Source organism: Pomacea canaliculata, linkage group LG5 (genome assembly GCF_003073045.1).
Source record: "Pomacea canaliculata isolate SZHN2017 linkage group LG5, ASM307304v1, whole genome shotgun sequence".
NCBI lineage: Eukaryota > Metazoa > Mollusca > Gastropoda > Architaenioglossa > Ampullariidae > Pomacea > Pomacea canaliculata.
This window is the reverse complement of record NC_037594.1, coordinates 33,594,246-33,619,590: the sequence shown is the minus strand read 5'-3', so window position 1 is coordinate 33,619,590 and position 25,345 is coordinate 33,594,246. Positions and strand designations below refer to the sequence as shown.

General features: G+C 40.4%; 2 protein-coding genes across 2 annotated transcripts; one reads left to right on the top strand and one right to left on the bottom strand.

Moving 5' to 3' along the window:
* Window positions 1-481: 481 nt before the first annotated feature.
* On the bottom strand, window positions 482-13,160 carry LOC112565266. The gene is made up of 4 exons (XM_025240630.1): window positions 12,687-13,160; window positions 4,085-4,249; window positions 2,939-2,992; window positions 482-1,687 (listed from the first exon to the last, which is right to left on the bottom strand). The coding sequence occupies exons 1-4, from the start codon at window positions 12,775-12,777 to the stop codon at window positions 1,665-1,667; spliced, it is 333 nt and encodes a 110-aa protein (XP_025096415.1). The 5' UTR covers window positions 12,778-13,160; the 3' UTR covers window positions 482-1,664.
* Window positions 13,161-15,334: 2,174 nt separating this feature from the next.
* LOC112564468 (tetraspanin-9-like) lies at window positions 15,335-19,231 on the top strand. The gene is made up of 3 exons (XM_025239313.1): window positions 15,335-15,705; window positions 16,084-16,231; window positions 18,331-19,231. The coding sequence occupies exons 1-3, from the start codon at window positions 15,497-15,499 to the stop codon at window positions 18,820-18,822; spliced, it is 849 nt and encodes a 282-aa protein (XP_025095098.1). The 5' UTR covers window positions 15,335-15,496; the 3' UTR covers window positions 18,823-19,231.
* Window positions 19,232-25,345: the final 6,114 nt, after the last annotated feature.

The window sequence follows — 25,345 nt, the reverse complement described above, 5'->3', positions numbered from 1 at the left end:
ATCTCACCACTGATGCAACTAAAACTCTAATCTGTGCCTTTGTGCTCTCGATGTGTACTTTGTGTATGAGTGAGTGTATGTTGTGAAAGTGAGCGTCTGTTATATGCGAATAGGGGTGTGTGGTTGTAAGTGATTTAGTTTATGTATGATTTATGTAAAACTCTTTGAGATAATCTTTGGGAAGACGCTAAACAAATCAAATCCTCATTAATAATAACAACAACAATAACAACAATAACAACAACAATAATAACAATAACAACTTCCTGTCTGTCTGTTTGCCTGTCTCACTGAATACCACACTGTAGAAGACACATTTTCCTCCTCAACATCTGCAACTACTTCACTAGATGTGCCTTCGATGTGAGTCACTCCTTCAGCGTTTGTTTCTTCGCATGCAAAAGTTTGTAAACAAGAGATAGAATTCATTTTTAGTATGCTCACAAAATTGTTTAGACAAGAGACCATAACAGAAACAATTCGGCCCATAACTTTATTTCATACCAATGTAATTGCACAAGACTGGTTTGTCCACGACCACCGTGTCATAATACAAAGTGAAAGCGAGAAATGCATATTTAATATTAAGTAGATGTGTATGTCTACTTCACCCTTTCCCACATTAAAGTAGGCACAGTCCTCTACTGTAAGCAAAACAGACACAAATGTACAAATATAAATTCAAAATAAGCATGTTGGGCATACAGAGGCAAAAACATAGCAACTAATATGTAAACACAACCACATAGCTTCAAAATAAAGAAGAAAAATCTGGCAGTCAAAGCTTGATGGACAAAAGTTAGTTTAAATGCTTGGTCTGAAGTTTTGTTTTGAATGAGTTTCCTGGGCACACATCTGTCAGTTCAATGTAGTAAGGATCGAAGCCTCATAAGGGAACAGAAGCCTAGAAAGTTAGAAACCTTAACTTTAATAACAAAGAATATTGCCTTCTAAGGAATACACGTGGAGGTCAAGGTGACGTCTTCAACTACTTGTCAAGATTTACTACTACTACTACTACTACTACTACTACTACTACTACTACTACTACTACTACTACTACTAAAAAATTCTACATGCATGAAACAAAAAGAACAAAACTGTGAGGAAAGCCCACCGGAGAGGCCGAGTAAAACAAGTAAATGAGGGTATAGGGACGTGTTTAGTTCAGAAAGTCAGGTTAAAAATGAACTAGATTATCAGGTAATTTAAATAAACTTGACTGTACTGCCATACCCATTGTTAGACTGAAAACTGGAACACTACCTTCTAGAAATACAAAGAAAAGACCTGCATTTTAATGAACCTCTGATAACTAAAGTACAGACTGCTTGCTTGGACGAGAAAGTACAAAAATCCAAACTTTAAAAGATGACAGACAGCTACTGAACAGCAGTGTGTTCAGTTAAGAGCCAGTTATTGTCGGTCGACATGAGGACGAGACGATACCAACGGTCAGGTGTCGGCGCCCTCTGTGACAGTCACGGCAGAGGATCTCGGGAAGGCCGCCAACCACGAAATGGCCGTACTTTCACTCACAGGCCATGACGTGCATCCACAAGAAGGCAGAGAATGAAGATGAGATGTCAGAGATGCTTTCAACACCTGCATTTGTTTGGGCAGCAAAGGCGGGCAGATGGCGCTCTTTCTCCCGAAGACGGAAGTCAAAATCCTATGTTGCCCATAACTGCAATATAATGCATCATCATCATCATCATCATCAGCATCATCAGCATCATCAGTGTGTATGTGTTATTTTTGGGTGCTTAGAAGTGTTTAAGCCGGTCCGAGCTGGTGGTAGATGTTAGTTTTGTCTCCAAAAATAAGGACACGCAGCCGACTGTTATTAAAAAAATAATGCGTGATCTCAAAATTCTGATTCTGGTACACAACAGAATCTAAAGAAACATAATGTACACATTTAACAGCTAAAGCCTCTTTTGTGCTTTCCCAAAGAAGATTGTGGAAATGTACCATTCCTCCGTCCTCACACTTCGATGTAGTTATTTTCAAAAATACACAACAAAAACAAAAACAGAATTATATGTACGTTTGAAATAAAACAAAATACAATAAGAAATTTAGTATGCGGGAGCACTACCGATATTTCCGTATCAGAAGTGCTCTGCAAAAAAAACACAACAACAAAACTAGAATCTTGATCCTTTGATAGCTTTAGTCACAACATAATATGGATGTCCAAAGTGGGCGAATCGTGTTACTGTTTTCGATTTTACTCTCAATAAAAATGAACTTTTTGAGATGATGTTCAGCCCTCAGAGCTCTAAGCAGTTTAGAAAAGGCTATTTGGCTTTATTTTGCTTTTAAAAGAATGAGGTTTTGTGGCAGCTTTTAAGCGCATTCCTTTTTTTCGCTTGCCGTCGAGAATAAAATAAAATTAAAAAAAGGAAAGAAAACTAAAACAAAGAGAAAGAAAAAGAAAAGAAATAACTTCTTTTTTCTGACAAAAATGTAAGAACGTGTCGTGACGAGAAAACATTCAAATATATCAGGATGTGACTAAGGCTCTTTAGCTATCAGTTTTTCTTAGTGGAATAGATGCATCTTGTTCATATTCCTTTAGTATGTAAATACTGGTTCTTGTTACTTCAAGAAGTTAAAATACCGGGTCTATTGACCAGTGAATCCTAAAATGTAAAAAAGCATTTGCTTCTTGTTGTGTGTTGATACTGGATTTTCTGACCATTGCTTCTATGAATATTTTGAATAAAAGTTGTCAGCACAAAATCAATGGCACAACTCTTGGGAAATTTATTTCCCTCGATCGATGTCTTATTTTTCTAGTCATGAACTGCAGTGATAGAAGCCTTTGAAAGGAGTCAGTTGTTAAAGATGATTGTTATATGCAGTCGTCAGACATCGTTGTTGGCCAGTGTTTTCTGTCTGTAAACGTCTGCGAGATCTCGTGAGAACTCACCTCGCTTTTTAATCGCTGTTTCCATTTGGCCCACTGAATCGTAATTGCTGTTACCTGAAAATGTTAAAACATTCTAGTCAAATGACATTCAAACTAAACACCAGTTTAAGATCGTATGTAAGGTACTTGGGAAGTAGTTTCTAATTTTCCACTTTGCTTAAGGTCATGGGTAGAAATGTTTGGAGTTCAAATTTCAGGGTGGATCAGGAGAGAAAACTGATCACGTCCTATAGTTGAGACGAGACATCGTATTTTGATATTTGTTGCTTTCAAAATAGTAAGAGACAAGGCGTGGGGAAGGGAAGGCTAGAGATACACTGTGTCCGGATCCGAAAATGTCTTAACAGATAGTATACAGGTGAATTAGCTAAATCGTTACAACCAACAAGCTCGAGGCAAATTGTTGTGATGTTCTTGCCAGTTGGGAACAAAAAAGAAAAAAATGTAAAGGATTTTTTATGTGTATTTTGAGCATTCGTGTGGAAGGTGAAGTTACAGGTCGTCCCCTAAATTTCTGAGGTCGTTGGGGTCTGAGATGTGAGAGACCTGGCTTTTCTCAGGGTTAGCTTTAAGTGAGGATGGTGCCCTTCTCCTCTCCCCTTGCTATCGGACCTTTTCCCAACCCACTATGGAGTCAGCTACTCATTCCCGCCAGCTGAGTCGACTGGTGGAAGTTTTATGCGCTACTCGGGTATCGAACCACCCAGCCAGCCTCTTTGTTCTGACACCAGCGGTCTGACCACTTAGTTTACCACTTCTCCTCTTCATGTGCAAACGTGTGCCTGTGTTATATGTGTGTTTGTGTGTGTGCGCATGTGCATGCATGAGTGAATATGTGCGAGACCTTTCAACTTTAATCATTTATTGACACTGATTAGTTCATATCAAGGAATATGTGCAAGAATATATATATAAGAGAGAGAGAGAGAGAGAGAGAGAGAGAGAGAGAGAGAATACGTGCTAGTGTTAGGCATACGAAAGTACAGTTAAGGATAGGGTACATTTAAATGGTAAACAGGGTGGGTGTGCTGTACTGCGAATCACGGATAAAAATAACTAGAGAAATAACACACACACACACATCGCTCTGCACACCATACTTTAAAGAACAAGCATCCTCATAACTATAGCAGAATGTGACATTACCTGTCTTGAAACATAAAGCTGCTGAGTCTGAGAAGTAGAGTTTTGAGTTTTGCATTTGGCAGAACGTCTCCGCCACGTCCACCCCTTGCGCAAAGATGAGCTCAGGCATGGCCATCCAGCACGCGCCGGCCAATGGTGTCCAGCCTGCCTCACACGTGACTTCCCCTGTAACACATGGGCGCGCACAGAGACAGACAGGCGGTCACACACACACACACACACACACACACACACACACACACACACACACACACACACACACACACACACACACACACACGCAAACACACACATATACAAATGAGCAAGGTTGATTCGGTTGACAGTCCAAGTTTATATGGAAGCAAAGAGAAAACCAACAAGACACATACTAGGCACAGACAGTAATGACGATTTCTCAGAAGAGATGATAGCTATCTTCTTGACATAAAAGCTGAGCTAAGTGGAGGCTGCTTCAGGTGACTTCAGATGTTCGTCCTTGAGCTTGACAGCTGTTAAAATTACCTGATGATGTGAATCATGTCCTTCTGAGTAACGTCCGCCATTTGTGGCCAATGACAGAAGACTTAGGGCGGATCTGATTAAGACATCTAAAAATTGTAAATATCGAAAGCCTGCTATTAGTTTTTCGTTAGGGTCCATTTCGTTCATTAATTATTGAAAATAACAAATAAGATTTTCCAAATGAGTTTGAATGTCGCAAGCTATCTTTTCTACTTCTTACTGAGGACTGAGTAAAATCCTTTCCTAGGATAAGAGTGAAGTGAGTATCACATCCTAGTGAAGACTCTGACAATGTTTCCGGATTAGTTCCAGCTTCTCTTCTTTTCTCTCGCTCTGGTCGCCTGCAACACTCCTCCTACCTCACTCTCTGTAATGGCTATGACTACTCACAGACAGAAGTCAACAGCTGCTGCATTTTAATTCAATAAAGCTACTTCAATGAATTGAAATTTCTGGTTACTGTAAACACAGTGTCTTTGGCATGTTGTGGAAGTCTACTAAGACTGAGTTGTGGCAAATATAAGACAAGTATAAGACTTCTTCTACTCATCAGCTGTTGAAAATCAATTGTTTTATAAACTACACTTGTGATGAATTCGAAGTGTCATTTTTTTACATTTAATAGCTTGAGCTGTGAGCTGTTTCCCATTCAAAGCGAATCTTCTGTCAGAAAGATGACAAAATTGTGGAAATAACTATATACAGGGTAAAGTAATCCCGATGGAACATTTCCCACAACAATCCTTAAAGCATACGAGAGCTTATACTATACACACCTTAATAATTTAGTCCTTGGCCATGCTAATGTACTAGATATAATATAATGGAGTGGTCATCATGGTCAAATTATATCAGCCCTTATTTGTTCAGAACAGTCATCTAATTTGCACTCCCAGGCTGTCTATAATTACTGCTTAACAGCATAAAAGGGACAATAATTTGTGATTCAGTTAATGAAGTTTCCGGAAGTTCAAAGTTTCCCCGTTAATGATTATTTGACCTGATAAGCGATGTAGGCACTTCTACCTCGACTAATACTGTGAGACGGAAAGGCACCGTCTTGCTGACTAAATGACAAATTTTATTTGTCGGTGGCGGCGCGTCTGCGTGTCCTGTCTGGTGCTCTAAGTGCAGGAGGTCACAACCTGCTTGTCGACCATAATCTGGCGACAAGTGCCTGAGAGAGCAAGAGAGCGAGAATAAAAGGGTGAAAGAAAAAAAGAGAGAGAATATGATTACAGTTTGGCTCTTTATGGCAATCATTTACTCAGAAAAGAAGAATAATGAAGTCATCTTGCGATACGTGTGTGAGTTTGATATGTGTGTGAGAGAGAGAGAGAAAGAGAGAGACAGAGAGAATAAAAGAGACATTGTTACTGTGAGTCCAAACTATAATTTGTTCTGTTCTTTCCGCACCTATTTAATGTCCAAGAACTCAGTCCAGATTTTTTTTCTTTTACTGATTGCGTGAATTTTACAAAGATTGATAGTTTTGCACAACCATCTTCATCGTCTGATCTCAAACTAGTTTCGTCTCTGTCAGACTTATCTGTCATCGTGACCCTCCACAAGCAGCAACCCTTCCCTCGGAAGGCGAGAGCTTGCGCAAGTTGAAGAATAAATTAGCGAAAACAAATCTCAGCAGGTCTCGCTTTGCACTCACAGGAAGGCGTGGTGAGCTCGTTGCCTACGTGCCAAGGAATGAGGATCCAAGGAATAGACCAGGAGCAGAAGACTCACGTGAACTGCTTTTATGTCGGGTGTTGGCATGGTGAAGTCACATGGTCACGTGACGCCTATCCTTAGAGTTGGGAAATCCACGCCGCCATTTGTTTTTATTGTTTTAATAATGGCGGTTGATTTTTTTTAGCATTAGACCAGATTGCACGTGTCATGATTGACTTTCCTAACTGAACTGCCGGTCTTTAATTAACGTAAGTTACTATCAAGTTACTAATTTCCGGCAGGATCAGTGTCGCACTGGATCAGCAGCAGCAACAACAACAACAGTTCAGATCGTAAAAAGTTTAAGACACATCTGAGCCACTTTAGTGTTATTGAACCACTTCCCATGGCTTGCGTAATCAACGCGAGAGCTTTCAAAAATTAGTGGGCGTGACAGGGCGGGACGTGCTCCACACTTTAGAACGAGTCAATCAGGGTTTTTCAACGGACATTTTTCTCACTTACCAATGAGTTGAACACTTATCTTTTTCTCTGTAGCCTACAGACCTGTTTCAGTTTTAACATTTAGCTGTCAGTTCAAAACCAAGAGAATTGTAATAAGAAGGTGTTGAGGTTTCACCGCAGGTTGACCTGACGAGGTCAGAGATTGCTCACCTTTTGGGTAGATTGTAATGCTATTTGTAATTTTATGGCTTTGACTGCAATATAAGTCGAACTAGCAATTTTCTCAAGAGATGTAGCATTGCAGATAGCCGAAGGATAACGGAATTTATATTAAAGACGAAGAAATCGAGAGAAATAATGAAATTCGCAGTTCTCGAGCCTCCAGCAACTCCCATTGAACTCCATTATAATTACTGGACCTAACTGCATTTTTGTCTCCTCTGACTAGCATGCAAATCAAGATTCTCAGATGTCGTGTTTGTAAAGTTCAATTATACTTTGTGCCGATATTAAAGTTTCGATAATTCTGCTTTTTAGCGTATTATGAGTCAATCATTGTATAAATTAGAAGAACAATTTGCCGCTATGGGAATCTATGTGAAGTATATCTTAAACCCCTCTTTGAGAATGGAGTTCGTGAAAAGGGTTATTGTTCTTCTTTTCTATTTTAACTTTTTTCAGCAATCCTTCTTTTGATGTCTAATATTGTGGCCATGAGGTTTCCAGTAAAATATAACTTCTTACAACAAACAATGTCCCCAATCAATGAGATTAAGTCCCAAGTCTTGTAAACATAGCAATCAATAGCTTTCAAAGTAATAAAAGTATTAACGAAACCATGTTTATTTGTAAAGCAGATGTTCTTTTTTCGCATCTTGTCAGAAATGAATAATTTTTGAAATATTCGCCTAATCTTCCAACTTTTAAATTTTCTACTTTTCTCCCTCCCTTCCCTCTGTCATTTATTCATTGCCCTTCTTTCCTTCCTTTCTTCAATTCTTCAATTATTTTTTCTTCTCTTTTCGATTTTTCTTTTTTTCTTTGTATTTCTTTCTCCTCTAGCTATGGGTCTGAACAATGAACTGAAAAACCGTATTTCCAAGACTATTCTGCAGAGGCACAAAGGTAGTAAAAGGATCTGATTGGTTTCCGACTCCAGGAAAGACATTAATGCCCATTAATCAACTAACCCTTTGTTTCTAAAGTTTTCACGGTTCTATGGAAGTTAATCAACAAAGATACAGGTGTCTGTGTGTGTGTCTTCATACGGGAGGCGGTCACAAATCGGTGATCAGAGAAATGTAGAGAGAATGTGACACTCCTTCCATAATGCATCTCTTTTCTTGTCTTTCCGGAACCTCCTAAACGTTTTTAAAAACTACTGGGAATTGTGTGTAAATCTGTTTCTGTGAGGCAGGGTTAGTTAATATCGTGTACCGCAATTTATTCAAGAAAAAAGTGGTTTCTCGCTTTTCATTACGGAGACAAACATCAATCGGAAATCACTTTGAGTATGAGAGAAAAACAAGTCTGATTCCCTATTCGGAGAAAAGTAATTATACTAAATTAAACATCGAAGAACTGAGAGAGTTTTTTTCCCGATTATGTAAAAAAATAGTCTTGTTCGCAGACTGTGATCATACAACATTTCTCTTTCATCAAATAGGTTAGAGTTGAACATCATTGGCAAAGTTAATCCCGAGTACAGGAGTAGGGTGGGTGTGGGGTCAGGGAAGGACGCAGCTGGGTTCAAGGGTAGTTTTTGCGCGGTATACAACATTTTGTATTCGGAAAAGAAATACATTCAGAACGAGTCTCTACTCCACCCCTACCTCACCCCATCAGAGTTGCGTGCAACGTCACTTCCGCCGGGAAAAACGAGAAATGGAACCTTAGACCTGCTGCGCATTGCATGACAATCTCTTGTAGCTGTGTACCATACCAAGGGGCTGGACAGGACGAAGTCACAGATCAATCGTCCTTCTTCCATCGACCACCAAACCGCTTCGGGAGATTAAGTTTTCTTCGCCAGTGAACTGAAGATGACACTCGTGGTCTCACACTATCACCAAGGGCGGGCCACTCCAAGGCATTCATCAAGTTCGGCAAAATGAAAAGGAATTTATTTAATTTCGGCATCGGGCTCTTTTCTTCCAAAAAATTCCTTGTTTGAGAGGCCGACGTTTTTCGCAAATGCGTGCAGAAATAAGAAGTTTCATTATTCCTTCTCCCAATTCGATTCGAAACGACACTCAACAAGTTTCTCAATCTGTCCATAATAAACGGTAACTCTCTGTTTCCTTCGAGAAAACAAGCAAACAAGCAATCGAAACAAACTGACAAAGGAGGAAAGGAAAGAACAAGTAGATTAACTCTTCCCTCCAATATTCTATTTATAACACACTAAGTGTTTAAAAAGTTAATTGTATTTATGTATCTGATGAGAAATATTTTGAATATTAACTGATTTTGACACTCATACATAGCAATCATGTTTTCTGGCGATAAACGGTTTTATTTCCGTCGTGCGAAAACAAATATTTGTGCCCTGCTTCTATGGCCAGATTACATGCCAAAAAGGTCATCAAGGACCCCAAAAATCCAAGCATCACTTGTCCCAACAGAGAGCAGAAGTTCGATGCTTAGTTCTTCACTTTTTTTTAGTTTCTCTTCATTTAATCATAATAATGATAAAGATCAATAGTGATTCAGTTCGTTTTTTAATATTGACGTGATCTCAAGGCTCAAGTGTCCAAGAGGCGACATCACCAATGGCAGCTGCAGTGTGCAATAACTTGATTCTGGCATTCGGGTCGAAGCACGACGGTTTACCATTTCCTTTTATACTCGAAAAAGACCATCAGTCTTTTAGCTTGATAAATTACATGAGAAAAATATTAGCTCTACACAGTTCTAAAGAATAAGTTTTATGCAATGGATCAGCTGAAGTGTATAAAATACAGATCACAGAAATATTTTTGCAACTGCCTGAGAGACAAACATCAGTCAACATTCACTGAAGGAAAGGGTCTAGGTCAGAGTGAGGGAAGGCAAACACTCAAGTAACGGCAAGAAGAATGTTTCTGCTTTCTATAGACAGAACCCCACAGATATCAGACCGATTGCACGAAGTTGTCATTGTTTGTGACAGATCTTACACAGGCAGTGACCAGTTGCATGAAGGTGTCACTGGAGGTAGTGCACATCTTGCAGACACAGTGAACAGTTCACAGTCAAATCTCACGGCAATGGGAAGCCAGTCACCACACATTCTAGTCAGCCAATGATATAATAGACTGACACCAGTCTAGGATCATAAAATGTTAACTGTTTTGTCACAACATTTGTCGTCGCCTTTCTTTCTGCCTGCTTTCTCTATTTAATTTATACCTTTTACTTTTTGTTTCTATTTTTACTTATTTTCTTTATGATTCTTCTTTTATTTTTTCATTTTTCCCTCTTATCTTCATTATTCTTTAAATCTCTTCTCTGTTAATTCTATTTTGTACAATGAAACATTTGAATAACACAAATCATGCAAGAAGAATGAAAAAAACAAGCGAAGAAAAGGAAAGACGGAAGAAAATAACGAAAAAACAAAAACTAAGAGAAATTAAATACGTAAAAAAACCTCTTAGATTTCTATCACGATTCGCAACTGGAATTCACTAATTTCTTCTCCCACCAACAAAAAAGTACAAAGTGCATGGTAAATATTTTGGCCACAGAAGTTTGCAGACGATAGTTTACGACTAGAGACGGACAGCGAGGGCCCGGGTCTTTGTGGGGTCAGATTACAAGGCTAGGAAGCTGGAACAAATTTACTCAGAACTTCGTGGAGCCGAACTGCTGACGAACACTCTGATCTTACTTCTAGAGAACCACCGGGGCTGGTTTGCATGGAAGGTCTTTAGATGGACTAATGTCGGCCCAAGTTTGTGGCTTTTAAAACAATCTCAGTTGGCTGGCATGCATGTAAGGTCTTGAAAGTAAGCTAAAGTTGTCCGTTCTTAAGTCGACTATTCAGACCAAACTTAACGAACTTAGAAACATTGTTATATCTACTTGTTTATTCCACTTATATATGAAACCTATTATTTTATCAGTAACTCCCAAACTAATATATTGTCGTCTAAATTCCAGATTGAAAGTCTACGGTGGCAAAATATTTCTTTCCTTTAGATATCAAGAAGATGGAAAACAAAAACATTAGAAATAATGTACTGTGATAAGTCAGACGAAGTTTTTTTTACTTTTTACTTTTCTTTTACTCTCAAGGGGTTCTACCGTCGTGTGGTTAGTGCATCCGATTTCGAAGAAGAAATGTTAAAGGTTAGCCGTCTGCGTGGGTCACGCTTGGAAAACCCCATAACCAGCTTAAAGTTTGGCCTGTCCTGCACATAGTCAGCCATTGAATTGTCGTTGTGTGGATATTATGGTCCTGCATTCAGATCTTGTCTCAGCGCAATCGCTGGACGTGACACCTGTACCCGGCGGTGGTTTTCTCTATACACTTCAATATCCCTAAAGGGAAAAATCATCGTAAGGCTTATTTAATAGAAAAATGATCTTACTTGTAATGAATTTTGCCCAGATGGTAGACGAAAGGGGAGTAAATAGGAATATCTAGTGAAATCTCTGGGCGCTCAACCCTGGAGACAGGTCAAAGACGATGTGGATCCAAGACCGTACAAACGGTCAACAGTGGGCGTCTTATGCGTGTATTTGTGAAACTCACAGAAATACCTTCCCAGACTTTAAAATACTGGCAAGCTGTGTGAGCCATTGCATCAAGACCAGGTCAGTACACACAGTACAAATGTTACAACACCACAGAACACTCTTCTTGTCAAACATTTCAGTCAGACGCTGTTTGATTGGCATTACCCAAGAATAACCGTAACCCCAGTTTTGCCTTTTTGGTAAAAGTAATGTGTCTAGTGACTGCAGGGGTTACCCAAGGGTAGGTATGACATGAAGGTACGGACTAACAATGTACTTTCCGTTAGGAATCAAAAACTCATTCTTACAGACGATTTCTGGTTGAAAGGGCAAATTTCTCAGACATAGGCATGAGCAGGCCTCAAACCAGCCCACAGTCCAGCACACTGACCACTAGGCTGAGGTATCTTCGGAAAGATGTATAGCTCAATTCACAATCAAATGTTCAACTAGGGGAGTATCCTACTTTATGTAACATCAGAGATCTTGGACTATCAGAGTAGAAGACACGAATAGCCCTCGTGTAGCCAAGGAGCTAGACTGTTGGTCCAGGGAAAATAAGACAAAGGTCTGATGGCCAGAAGTTTCCACCATGATGATGTCCACTCAATGGCAGGTGGATGATCACCATCAGTAAAAAAGACCCTTCATAGCTTTTTATTCATTATTCCAGAACCGATTTCCAAGCGGTGTCATACAGAGTTCAAGAAGCATTTATTTGTGCATTAATAAGAACAAGACTTTTAAAATAAAAAAACTATATGTATATGATCTATAACTATCAGGTTCAAAAACGAAATACTTGAGTGCCTGCTGATAAACATTTGGCAGGATAAAAGTATTATTGGCAAAGAAAGAATCTTTTAAATAAATTGTGATTTGTCTCAATAATTATACATCTAGTTTTATTCATTTCGCCAAAAAACCTTGTATTATTTTCAAAAGAAATCACGTGGCACGCCACAGAACGGTTTCTATACCTGAAAATTAAAGTGTGTCCCAAACTGTAACTTTCCTTGAACTTAGACAGTGATGCGCCCATTCTTCTACATTAGTTTGTCTTAACAAACCGAGTTAATCGTGTAACAGCAGTCTTTGTATAATTTAACCTTTAAGCTAGCAGCCAACTGGAAAATGGCAGAAAAATTTGAAAGAAAAGGTAAACTATTTTTTAGTGTGAACACCTAAACAACTTTGTGAGAAAAGAAGGGAGCGAAACTTCCAGAAGCAACACTATTCTACTTACTCATTGGTCTCGATGACACAGGTACCACTGTGATGGCCAGAAGGAGACAGACGAGTGACAAGGCTCCAAGCAGACAGTATCCCATTTTCATCTTGAGTTGGTTTTTCAAAGCTTTTTTCCTCTTTTGGCTCGTTATCTTTTATTTCTAATCTTTCAGAGCTCAGCTGCAAACTTCTGTAATTTCTTGTCTGTTCTTCAACTCGTGGCCTTAATGGTAGCAGTACAAAGATACCAAAGATAACACTCTTTCCCTTTTCTTCTCTTTTTCTCGTCTTTTCCAATTCTTCTTTGTATCTCTGCCCACACTCTTTCGTCTGCAGAGCCGCGGAGGAATTGCCCGATCGGAGAAAATGTTTGAAGCCGCTAAAGAATCTGGCCGAGTGTTTGATCCCCGATGGAAGCTGTTTGCCAGTTGGCAGTAGCAGACTGGCTGGTCGTGTTCTAGTGGCCGAGAACCACCTCACCCGTCCTTTATAGTGTACTTCTTTTACGCCCCCAGTCTTTCTCTCTCTCTCTACCCTCCCCCACACACCCACCCGGCCATACCGCGCACACGTTGCTACCGCGGGGAGTTAAGGGCGAGGTAGCGCGAGGTTAGCATGTGAGAGGACCGGCCATGCAAAACATTTCTGTTTCCATAGTAATAACTGGAGATCCTTATAATGTGTTGATGTCATGTATGAGAAAAGGACGGACTGATTGCCTGATCTAATGGCTTGTTTCATTGATTGCTTGATTGATTAACTGACTTGATTGCTGGTTTCGCGAGTCAGTTATTTATTGTAGATTTACCTGTGCATGGACCATGATGGTCAGTCTCCTTTCTCCGAATGTATGGAAAACCTCTTCTGCAGTCTAGCCTTCAGTTAGGCTATCTTCTTGTGATTTCGTGCTGGTAAATTGAGAATAACAAATAGCTTGATATGTCATCATTCTGAAAAAATCTAAGAATAGCATCCGCAAGTCCTCTTTGAATGCCAGCATTCCTGCAGGCCATAGCCTCCTATTGGTTGACGGGAATGGCCATCAGGGAGGCTGGAAATTCCGAGACTGGACACCAGGATGTCAAGTGGTCAACTTGCATACTCACAAGACGTCCGCCATACCTTGTTTTTATTCCTTAATGATATTTTACTGAATCGTATTTGTAAATAAGTGTTACAAGCATTACTGATGCTACAACCAACCTTACTATTCTCTCTGTTGCTTTTGATGATCCTCTTCTCTTACCGCCACTAATGTTATTACAATACTGTTAGCCTTAGCTGCTGTAACTATATAATATATACTGTTACGTCATTACATCTGCTGTTACTACATTACATTTACTGGTCCTGCATTGTAACTGCTGCTACTAAATTACGGCTACTGCCCTTACATTACAATTAATTTTTACAGCTGGTTTTACTGTTTTCCTCCTCTTTTTATTATTACTACTGCTAGTCTTTATAATTCCCTTATTAACAACAATGTCGATGTGCAAGAGGAAATTAAATTAGAAGTATTGATATGCTCAAAACATTATTTACCAGTGCCGTCATTCGATGTTAGTCGTTAACAAACAAGCGATGAAACAAGCTAACGATCAGGACAAGGGTAAAAGCAAAAGGATGGGAATAAGGAAATGACTCATTAAAGAGAGAGGAAACATGAAGATGAGAGAGTGAGGAATGGATGGACAGAAGGTACGAGCATTTTTTATTAAAAAGAAGAATGCAGAGCAGGGAGGGCTGCCCCAAGCGCCGACACCGCGGAGGATGAAATCAATGCACCCACAATCCCGTTCGCAGCTCACGCAGACCTGCTTGTGTGCTTGCGCGGGCACGTGTGTGGTAGGAGGGGCGAGTGGGCACGAGGCAGCTTGTAATATAGGCCAGAACATCACCTTTGGTCACAGCGGCCATTTCTACTTTATTTCATTATTCCAGCTAGCTGGCAGAAAGTGTCCTCAACATGACCGTGAAAAGACAAGGCTCCCTAAATCTTATTCGGGGTATGTTCTGTCTCAGTACCTATGATACCTCCTCAAATTGGCGCAGATTATCCTGTCTCTGTTAAGCCGCAGAGAAAATATTTCTGTATCAGCCGTCAGTCCCGCAGAATATCCTGATTAATTTCTATTTGCACCAAGAATGTGTTTTGGGACCTGTATTATAGTGTATTATATGATATATTAATGACATGAGTCACATGATTTGTCAAAATATGACAGCAGACAAATTGCAAACAGGAAAATTTCGAGAACTTCACCAGTAGAGCATGTCCTCTCTTTTGACCCCTTCTAATTGAGGTCATTAGCTTTCTGAAAGCCTAGACTGTAGAGGTCACCATGTCTCCGACCTCAGGGCGCCATCTATGATGGCAAAAAAAAAACCTTCAACGTCTTTCTGGATCAGTTTGTTGGGTCAAGGGAATGTAAAAGCCTGACATCCGATTATCTCAACAATGGAGAGAACCTACTTTCACAGAAATAAGTTAATAAATAGGCGTCTCTGTGACAGCAGCAGTTTCACCATTCCACTCTGAAGGGCCATGTGCGTGCTCATGAATGAAACGATGACAGTCATGTGATTATCAAAATGACGTAATCTTGTTGATGACTAAATTCATCAAATGACGTGGACACTGATGTATCTGTGACGTTTACAGTGAGGTGTCCAGCAGACATTGACCTGCTCCTCCAATGCTACAAAGTAGCCGTTGAACGTTAATCAGGAGTAAAAGCTTCAACACCAGCCGCACATTGAATCTTCATCACCACCGACGGACATCACCGACTGGAGCGACGACGACGGACTTACCTTGGAGCAATGAAGATCAACATTTTGCTTGTATTTGCGAAAGGTTTGCATCTGTTGATAGACTACTTGCAGCTTGGGGTCAGCATTGGCGGCTTCGCCTTGGCTATCTATCTGACGAAGACCAACGACCCGTTCATCAAGTTTTTCCGGGCTTGCCTGGCCCTTGGCCTCCGGAACCACTTTCAGAACGTCGTGGTGGGTACGATCTTCATCTACAGGTGTGTAACATCTACAGGTGTGTAACGAGCTGCATTTAGTTGTCAAACATTTTGACACCGTGTAATGTTTCCAACATCTTGTGTTAGTCAAGAGAATATAAAAGGGAGCTCTCTCTAGCAGAGAGACACAACATAAAAAGACCCGGATCTTGTCCGTGGAGCATAACGCCCGAAAACTCTAATCGAAATAACTATCTTGTCTGCTGCTAAAAAAAACTGAACTTGTAGTATTCAATACGGACGTGTTCGTGGTATTAAACTCCACGTGAAAATCCTCTTTCATTTGCGCTATATCTTTCTAGGCCATCTACTGTATTTCTTACCTTGACACCCCTGTGTCGTGTCTGATTCCTGTTTCATCCTGTGGCTGGCATCCAGTGGCATCCTCTCCGTGGTCACTGGGCTGGGCGTCTATGCACTCCTGAAAAGGAAATGGCGCGTGCTGTACTGCTATACGCTGATCGTGTACCTGCTGGTCCTGATTGAAGTCCTCTTCTTTGTCGGCCTCTTTGTCTTTCAGAATATTGTAAGTAATCATGTGACTTGACTACATTTACTGTCACCGGTGGCATGTGGACAAGAAAGACATTACTAACTGAATGTGTCCAGTATGTCACTATAGCTGACGATAATCCATTAAAACCCATGGACAGAGTTTCGACAGTCAGTCAGCTTAAGACAGCTCGTAACGAATAACACTTATGACTTTAATTAGCAGTCTCTGTAGTTGAGTCAGCATCGCCGACCATGTTTATCATTAACTTTTCCTTGCTGTGCCGAAAATAAGAAAAGGTCTACTATGGTAGTGAATTATGTCTTGCTAGACAAAAATGACTTTAAATCTTTCGACCCTTTATCCACACACTGGCAATTTTTCTCCTGATGCCTATATATATATACACACACAAAATACACGTCCATATACAATTATACGCATGTGTATATATATATACTGCTCTTTCATATTTCCATTTTTTTCTGAGCAAACGTTTGTGAATATGTGCTTATGTACCATGCGTGTAAGCGTACGTGTGTCTACGACTCTGTGTGTGTGTGTGAGAGGGAGAAACAGAGAGTGCCTGATGTTTTGTTCTACTCCATCTGTGTGCCTCCAGCTCTTTGTGGTATCGTCCGACACCAGTTCGAAATTAAAACTTGTGATGTAGGTAAGGCATATCGCACCTGGCGGAAGTACAAGATATTTGACCAGAACACATTCGAGCTGTGCCCAAGACGCAGGAAGAACTCGGATGAACAAAAGACCGGGTCCCGTGTTAACTCTCTTTTGCTTCGAGCGTCTGGAAGTCGTATTTTCTAAGGACTGACGAGAAGGAAAAGAGCTAGCTGCTGATTGCACGCCATTTTCTCGTCCATCAGTATGCCGATAATAAGGACGCAGCGCCGTTCTCTTTCTTTTCCTTCAGTTTTTAACTCATTCGGTCTATCCTGGAGTTAGTTGCTTTGTGACTTAGTGCGCCTACGTGCTGTCTGGAAATAGACATACATAAGTATCAGTGGCTGTGCCGCCAGCACAATACGGCGGCCACATCGGCACGGAGGGTCTCGTACACCTCTCTAGTAACCCAGAGCTAATTGTCTTGCTGAGATGATTCCGCACTGGAGTCCTCCCTGACAGGCTGCCATCGAGGCTTCACGACAGGTCCGATAAGCGCGAAATTAAAAGGCTACCAAATGATTTGAAAAACATGTACACACAATATCAAAAAAAACAAACTCCAAATGCAAAATAAATTATTAATTCTTTTACCTTGTTTTGCTGTTAGAGGGAAAAATAAAGGAGGTAAAGAGTGATTCAACAAAAGATTTGATTTTGAATGGAATTAATTCATTATACATATGTAGCCATCTGAAGCAAACTTACCAAGGTCTCTGCAGTGTCGAGGAAGACATGAATTGAATTAATTGGATATTTCGTTACCATTTATTGTGCAATATCGGTTACCATGTTCTTTCGGCCTGTGTGTTTGATACTCCAGTGCTTAAAGATTAACCAGTCAGATATGACATCAAGTTGAAAATTGCTGGCAGGTATGTAGTAGAGAGCACTGTCAGTAGCACCTTGTAGTCATTTTATTTTATTTATTTTTTTTTTGGTTTGGATTGACCGAAATCCTTGTGACATTACGAAAAGTCAGTCCATTGGAACGTTTAGAGCAAATGGTTATGAGGCGTGTCCAATCATTATCATTTGGTGTCCAACAAAATCTTCAGTTCTGTCCTAAGGTCAAAAAGATCACGATATTCAAAGACTTTATTTCCTGAATGGAACAGTTTCGTTGCTGAGAGTTTGAGTTTAGTATCTTATGATCAATTCAACCAAACCATTTGAACATTTGCACACTGGCTTCCATTTATCTAATCAAACATTTTACCAATATTTCCCATTTCACTATTATATTTTATACGAATACATTTATTTTTATTTTATGCATATATATATATGTGTGTGCGTGTTTGACAATTTCTATATTTTCTGGAGGAAGTCGCAAACGCTTTGTTAAATGGTTTAGTTCGGATAAAAAAATTGGAATTATAATAAAAGTTTAATTAAATGGTTTTACTTGAAACTGCCATTGTGTAATCAACCGACTGACGTCATTGCAGTATGCAAAGTCCATCCCCACGTGCCTTCGGAAGGTTCTGCAAGAAGAGTACTTAGGACCCTTTACTTCCAGCAAGAATGACATCACCTGGGCTTTCAACTACCTGCAGGCGCGATACTCCTGTTGCGGCATCACCGGGTTGGTAGATTATCATCGCTTCGAGGGCTGGAACCGGTCCTGGCCCAAGGTGCAGTCCTCCCAGGACGACCAGCCTTCTCGCGCTGTCGTGCCGTACACGTGCTGTAAGTTCAAGAAAGAACCCGTAGACGGGGGTCCAGTCAGCGTCCGGAAGCTAAAGGCGGCGCTGGTGGACTTCGAATGTCCAGTGAACCCTCACGAGAACAACAGCTTCGCGGCCGTCGGCTGCCAGAAGAAGCTGAAGAAACATGTCGAAGAATGGAAGCGGACATTACTCACTGTTAGCTTTACTTACGAGGCCATTCAGTTCGTCGGAATCTGGGCGGCTTGTATGTATCCAGAGTTTTACGTCTAAGTGCGAAAAACCGCAAACATAAGTAAAATAAATAACAGTAATAACAAACATCGCTCAAATCAGGGTTCTTTATTACTGTACCCGCCCACCCTTTATCGGAGATCTCCCTAAAGACAGGAAAGCGAGGAGTTATTTAAGTAACATGGATTTATTGCTTGGCAACGTGCTGTGGGATTTTTCTTTCGGCTAGAAGGCATTAGTTAGCTCTATCTCAACATCATCGGTTGTTCGTCGTTCTTTTCTTCAGTTGTGTTCTTTTCTTTTTGTTTTCGTTAAGAGAAAAAGAAATAAAGGAACTGCGAGAAAATAGAAGTTTCAATATTCCCTTATTTAAATGAATCTAAATGTAGAGAATTACTACCCTTAAAGAACATTATCTAAAACATATGTATTGAGGTCAGCAACTCTAATTTTCTCGTTTTTTCAAGTAAATCTGTATAATAAGAGATTGATTTTTTGATTGATTTGGTCCTCATTTACTTAATATCAGTTATGGACTCTGACTTTGCAGTACAGAAAGAGAGTTACGTCCGTGAGTTTTTATTTATAATTGTGAGCAGCAACAACAACAACAAACAACAACAACAACAACAACAACAAAAACAACATACCACGATTAATTACTCATTGTGCTGAGGCATTCATTTATCGTCTTATTTTTCTACGTCATTCACACACCCACTAAGGCAAGTAAACATCCACTACCCATCCCCAAACACAATTCATATACATAAATCCACAGAACCAAGCTTAGGAAAGAAACAAGAAGATTATTGAGCCGTGTTTGTAGATCAGAAAACAAGGGACGTTTTACTTCGTTATGAAATAGATGGATGAATGATGGATGGATGGATGGATGGATGGATGGATGGATAATTAGAGATCTGGGAATCAATTAATTACTCCGTTAATGGAAGTGATCGCGTTTTTATACGGTTTTTATGTTCGCAGAAGAGACATAAAGAATGACAGGCAAAAAAGTGATAGGACTCTATGTCAGAGTGAGTAGACACCTTACCACGTCCAATGGACCGAGACAGTTCGCACAGCGAGCTTTTGTCAAATAAGAAGCGCCCTTTCATCAGGAATAAATGACGAGTTGGGATTGGTGCAGCAAATTTGCCGGAAGTTTCTCTGAAGGCAGTCTTTGACGTCAACGCTCTGTCGAGCACGGAACTGACGCCACCCTCGCCTGATCAGCCAGCATCCTTGACCTATGTGTGCACGAGGCTCGATGGCCACTCGTTCGTCACACAACAAAGGTCTCGTCTCGTCTTCCCATGAGACTGAGAGCTAACAGCGATCCTCCACGGCAACCCCGCTGACTGCGCTCCATTTTCTCTGATGCTCTGCTGCGCTGCCTCTTGTTTTGTTCGACAGTTTTATTGTCATAGTTTCTGCACGTCTGTTTGTTTGCTCCTCGCTGCTTGGATACAACTTTATTCTTCTTCTACCAACCGATGTCTTTCTTTATTCCGTGATGATGATGATGATGATGATGATGATGATGATGATGATGACGACGACGACGATGACGATGACGATGACGACGACGACGACAACGATCATGCCCTTAAAAATAATACTTGAGAGCTGGGATGCCTGTGTACACTTCTTTGACCACAGAGCAGTTGGGCGTCTAACGATTTAATAAATAAAATTGCTTTTGATCGGGGAAGGGAGATTGATAAAAGTCCTCTAAGGTGAAACTTTCCAAATAAAAGAAAAATTCATTAACACAAAGCGATGCCAGACACAAGAATTGCAATGTGATGAAATATAGTCACAACATCTGCACGCGAAAGCGCAAACGTCAGCACACTGAACAACAACAACAACAACACAACAACAACAACAACATCACACACACATAAGCTCACAAAGCACAACACACATGCGCACTTCCTGAGACGGGAAGACAAATAAAGGATGTGGTCAGACAAGCTGATTTCTTTTATGTCTTCATAATTACAGCACAGCTAAGCGGGTTTCAGCAAATAATTAGATCAAAGGCTTGCAATTATACTTTTTTCAAATTTTTTTTTTTTTTTTTTTTGCTTTGTGACTATGCACGCGTTTCAAGATGATACCGAGAAAAAAATGATTATGTGACATCAAAGGAAGGGTTAGATGACAGATTTCGCGATGTCTTACACTCGGTAAGATGACTCGCTTCTAATTTTTCTTTCCGAGTTGGGGCTCTGTAGTCGGATACCCATCAGGCGTAGCAGCAGACAAAAAGAACTCAATGTTTTCATCGTCAACTCTTTTTGCCAGATCCTCGTCTTTATGTGTTCACTGTCGTCTACCACGCAATTATTATCACTTTTCTTTCATCACTAAAGTTTCTTAACTTCTAGGCACGTTGGCCGTAGATCAGTGTTGTCAAGTATTTCAGACCGTGGACCGCTTTACTAAAGTAAAAAGTACCGGTGGACCACCAAGGTCTAAAATCTCTCTGTACCGTGAAATTCAAATTAAATTCCGACATTTGTTTCATTACAATTCAAAACAAAATGTACTTTTGTGACAGTAGTATAGTAATAAGTTTACATAAATTACAAAGTTCTTTATTAATTAAAATGTTAATGCAATAAATGTTGTTTTTAATGAGGTACGAAGGTGATACTATCTGTCAATGTTGGAGAGTTTCAGACGTCACGTTCCATGTTCAAGCGGCTTCTCTCAGTTCTCAGTCTCACGAGTGTTGAACATCCACTCGCACCAGCAAGTTATTACAAATGGCAGTGGATGATCACAGCGATGTCAGTCCACCATACTCACATCCTACATGACCATTAAAAATAAAGACGTACACCGCGTTACTAAGGGTAACGGATGACGCGGTTAAATGACGCAAAGCTCGCGCTGTGACGTCAAGACTTGGCGAGCGAGCGTTTTATGCCAGCCAGCAGCTGGCCATGGACACAATTAAAAGTCGTGTGAAATCGGACTAATTAGTGTCTGGATTTAAACATCACTTTGCTGACAGATGATGACTGGCATTCGCGGACCACCTGACATACGTGCTCTAAAGTACAAGGCTAACAGAAGAGAAAGATCACTAACCCTGAATTTTCTTTTCGCGACAGGTGAATCACAAAAGGAAAATCTGTAAAATCAGATGTAGAGCGCCGAGACCAGGAAAAAATATAACGAATGGTTCAGATTGGAAAAAAAATTGAAACAGAAATATCAGGAAAAAGTAATATGAAACTAAGAGCATTTAAAAATCATTCAAACCACATCCGCCAGTCTTGAGAGAGAGAGAGCGCGTGCGAGTGCTGACGTCAGCTGACAGTTCACGTTCCAGGTGTCGGTGTCTACATCAGGTCGCGATGTACTGATAGACATCTTACCTGCGTTGTCTCTCTTTCTGTATCTGTTGTTCTAAGAGATCATAATCGAACTTGTTTCTCCCGATAGCAATATCACGAACCTTTAACTTACCTATTCCCCTTGCTCCAAGCCATTCCACTCCCGACTTTCAAGAGCGAGAATTTGACTGGCTGAGTCCCGAAGGGAGACAAAGCAGAGGAAAATCGAACGTCATTTCCTGATTGTCGACCCTACAGTCTCCGAGGACCAGAACTGACGTGTGATAAAGACACGAATTAAACAATGCTCTCCGACACGGCCATAGTTAATTGCCAGCCCTCACGAAACTCTGTGTATGTGGGGTTTATTTACTTATTTGTTTGTCCCATCATCGTAGAAAATCATCCATTTCGTATGAGAGCACTGAAGAGGAGACAATTATTCAAATGAATCTCAATTCTTCTTCAACGCATTTCGCTGCAAATTTATCATCATATTTATCTCATATTTATCTATCCCTAAATTACCTTTTATGGGTTTGGTTGATATGAATTGGTTTTGTTTAGTGCTAGTTCGGTGAACTGATTAAGGTCTCGATATTAAAGTGCGTAAGGTAAGGTTCTCATAATAATTTAAAGACGAACTCGAGTCAAAAGTGCTTGTAGAACATGGAACAGTCTAGAGTTTGTTACTAGAGTGTGCTTTGTAATTATTACTGAGTCTTCTTGCAATTTTCCTGGAAATTAATACTCTCTTTGAACAATATATAAATCTTTCGTTATTCTGAAACCTGTATTCTGTGAGCGAAGCATAAAGACTGATTCAGAGTTGGGTATTTAGCATCATTTGACAAAAAATAACATTTGAAAAAAAAAATCTCTTGTACTCGAGTAAGCATTTATTTTCCCGTTTTGTTTTTCAAGATAATTGATTTAGCGGATTCTCCCTCTGGAAAACAGAAAAAAAAATTTTACGATTGAGAAAACTTCGTTATACTGCGTTCATATAGATATTAATAGACCTAGAATTGTGCTTCATGGGATACCAACTTGAATAAAAAGATGACCAGACGGGTGACCTTTCAGAATTTCAGCCCACTGGCATAAAAGAAAAAAAAGGAAAGGATAAAAAAAACATACAAAATTTTGTTTAAGAGAAAAAAAGCATTCTGACGAGTCTCTTATTTGGAGAACTCTGTAGCAGTCCAGACAGTGCCGTCAGCTTGAATGCATTAAAGATGGCAGCTTGCGATGGCAGGTTTATTGTCTACAGAAGATCTGCCTGTCATCGTCTTTCTCCGTTATTCTGTTTGTTCACCCGCTCGCAAATCATGCACTACTGTATGAGGATGCGATGTGAATCTCACGTCGGTCATTTGATGCCACAGAACAGTTTGTCGAGGACAGCAACAAGAGCAGCGAGAAATGTCACAGATCATTGCAGCTAGCATCCGTAGGAACAGTCAGGCAATAATGCATTTGCTTCTTTTTCACCTCGTGCACCAAGTGAACTGTTCTAAGATTCTCAGCAAAAACGGGGACTGTTAAGCGTACAGTATGGTTAGGTTGGTGTGGTGATAATGTTGGTTATGATGATGATGATGACGACGGAGGCTAAATGTACAGCACAAATATATTTAAGCGTAAAGTATTGTGTCTACGTTGATCGTGAATGTCGTCAATGTGAATGTTGTGAATGTAAATGTTTCTATGTTGAGGAGACAGACTGTTATGAATTTCGCGAGCAGATGAAATGCTTTTTATGCCACGGGTGGTCACTCTTTGTTCCACAGACACAGTTACGTCTCTTGGTTTGCACATGTGCAGAGACAGAAGTTAACCTCCTGGATTCCCTGCAGCGCAGGTGGAAAGTGTTCAAAGCCGGATTAGATAGAAATCAAACACTCGTGTTCGATTTTTAACAGTGTCAACAGGAAGAGAAGATGTGTTCAATGGTTATGCAGAAGATTAAAAAAAAAATACAGTCCCTATTTAGAAACAGTCATGATCGATGGGACGTAGGTTCATTACCATGTGAGACCTGTACACCCCTTGTCCAAGTGTTCAAGTTATTCGTGTTAAATACTTGGCGGATCGTAGGACAGGAATACAAGGCAAGGGGCGCGAGATTCTAATCTTTGTAACGCGGCAGACGTGTGCTATACTGCTCAAATTAAATTGTTCTGAACGCTGTCTCTGTTAGAATCGAATTAACGGACGCCATAAAACTGTTAGCGAGCTTCCACAGAAGCCAAGCTGCCGACACGGGCCTGTAAAGTGATGACGAAGTCTGGAGGCAGAAGTTCAAAGTTCGTGGAGGACAGCCTCTCCATGATGTATCGCCGACACAATTTAAACAGACGACACTCGCCTGCCTACTTCAGAGTCATCTGTAAGAGCCAGGAGGTCCCGGATGTGAGGTCAGAATGTCCATCGATGAAAGCGATAAGTAGATAGCACAGAGAAGAGCAGCAGACGTCTCTTCTGTCAACAAGGAGGCCCCCCGAGTTGTCAAGATAGGATAAGGCAGACGAAAAGAAGAGGCAGGTTAAAAGAAGATAAGTGCTCACAGAGAGCCCCACCGCATTTCATTTTCTTTGTTGCTGGAAATGGCATTAACGAGGCAGGTTGAATATGAATGGAGAACGAGGATGTCAGAAAAGTAAAAATGGATTGCAGTCAATGACGACAAAGAATGTTTTTTATAAAGCCGACAGCTCAGCTGCAAGTACAAATGCTTGTTGTTGTTCTCATTGCAGTTATGAATCATGTATTTGATAATGTTGATCCAAAATAAAGCAGAAATATATTGTCAGTTCAATTAAAATGATATTAGTCATTAGGCAGCCCTGCGTCATCACACCAAGCACCAGGCCACGCTTCAGTGCACTTTAACCCTATGCATTATGTTCTTACAGAACATCACAGGCCGGAGTCAGGTTGATCAGTAGGAAACCAATGTGAAGAGGTCGACCAACGGAGATTAGGATCTCCTGTCAAATAATGGAATCGTCAAATATCTTTCGCTCTTGTTTTCGACTCTGGTTTCCAGTCACGTGACGCGATACGCAGACCTGGGTCGCGGTAAACGTTGTGACAAGTGCTCGGATGACACCAAAACCGTTGCTTTCAGACGGTAACCGAGCTGCCACAACGGTGTAGCTGCGTGTCCTTTTTTAAATCTTCCGGTCGCGGAACTGTAAAAA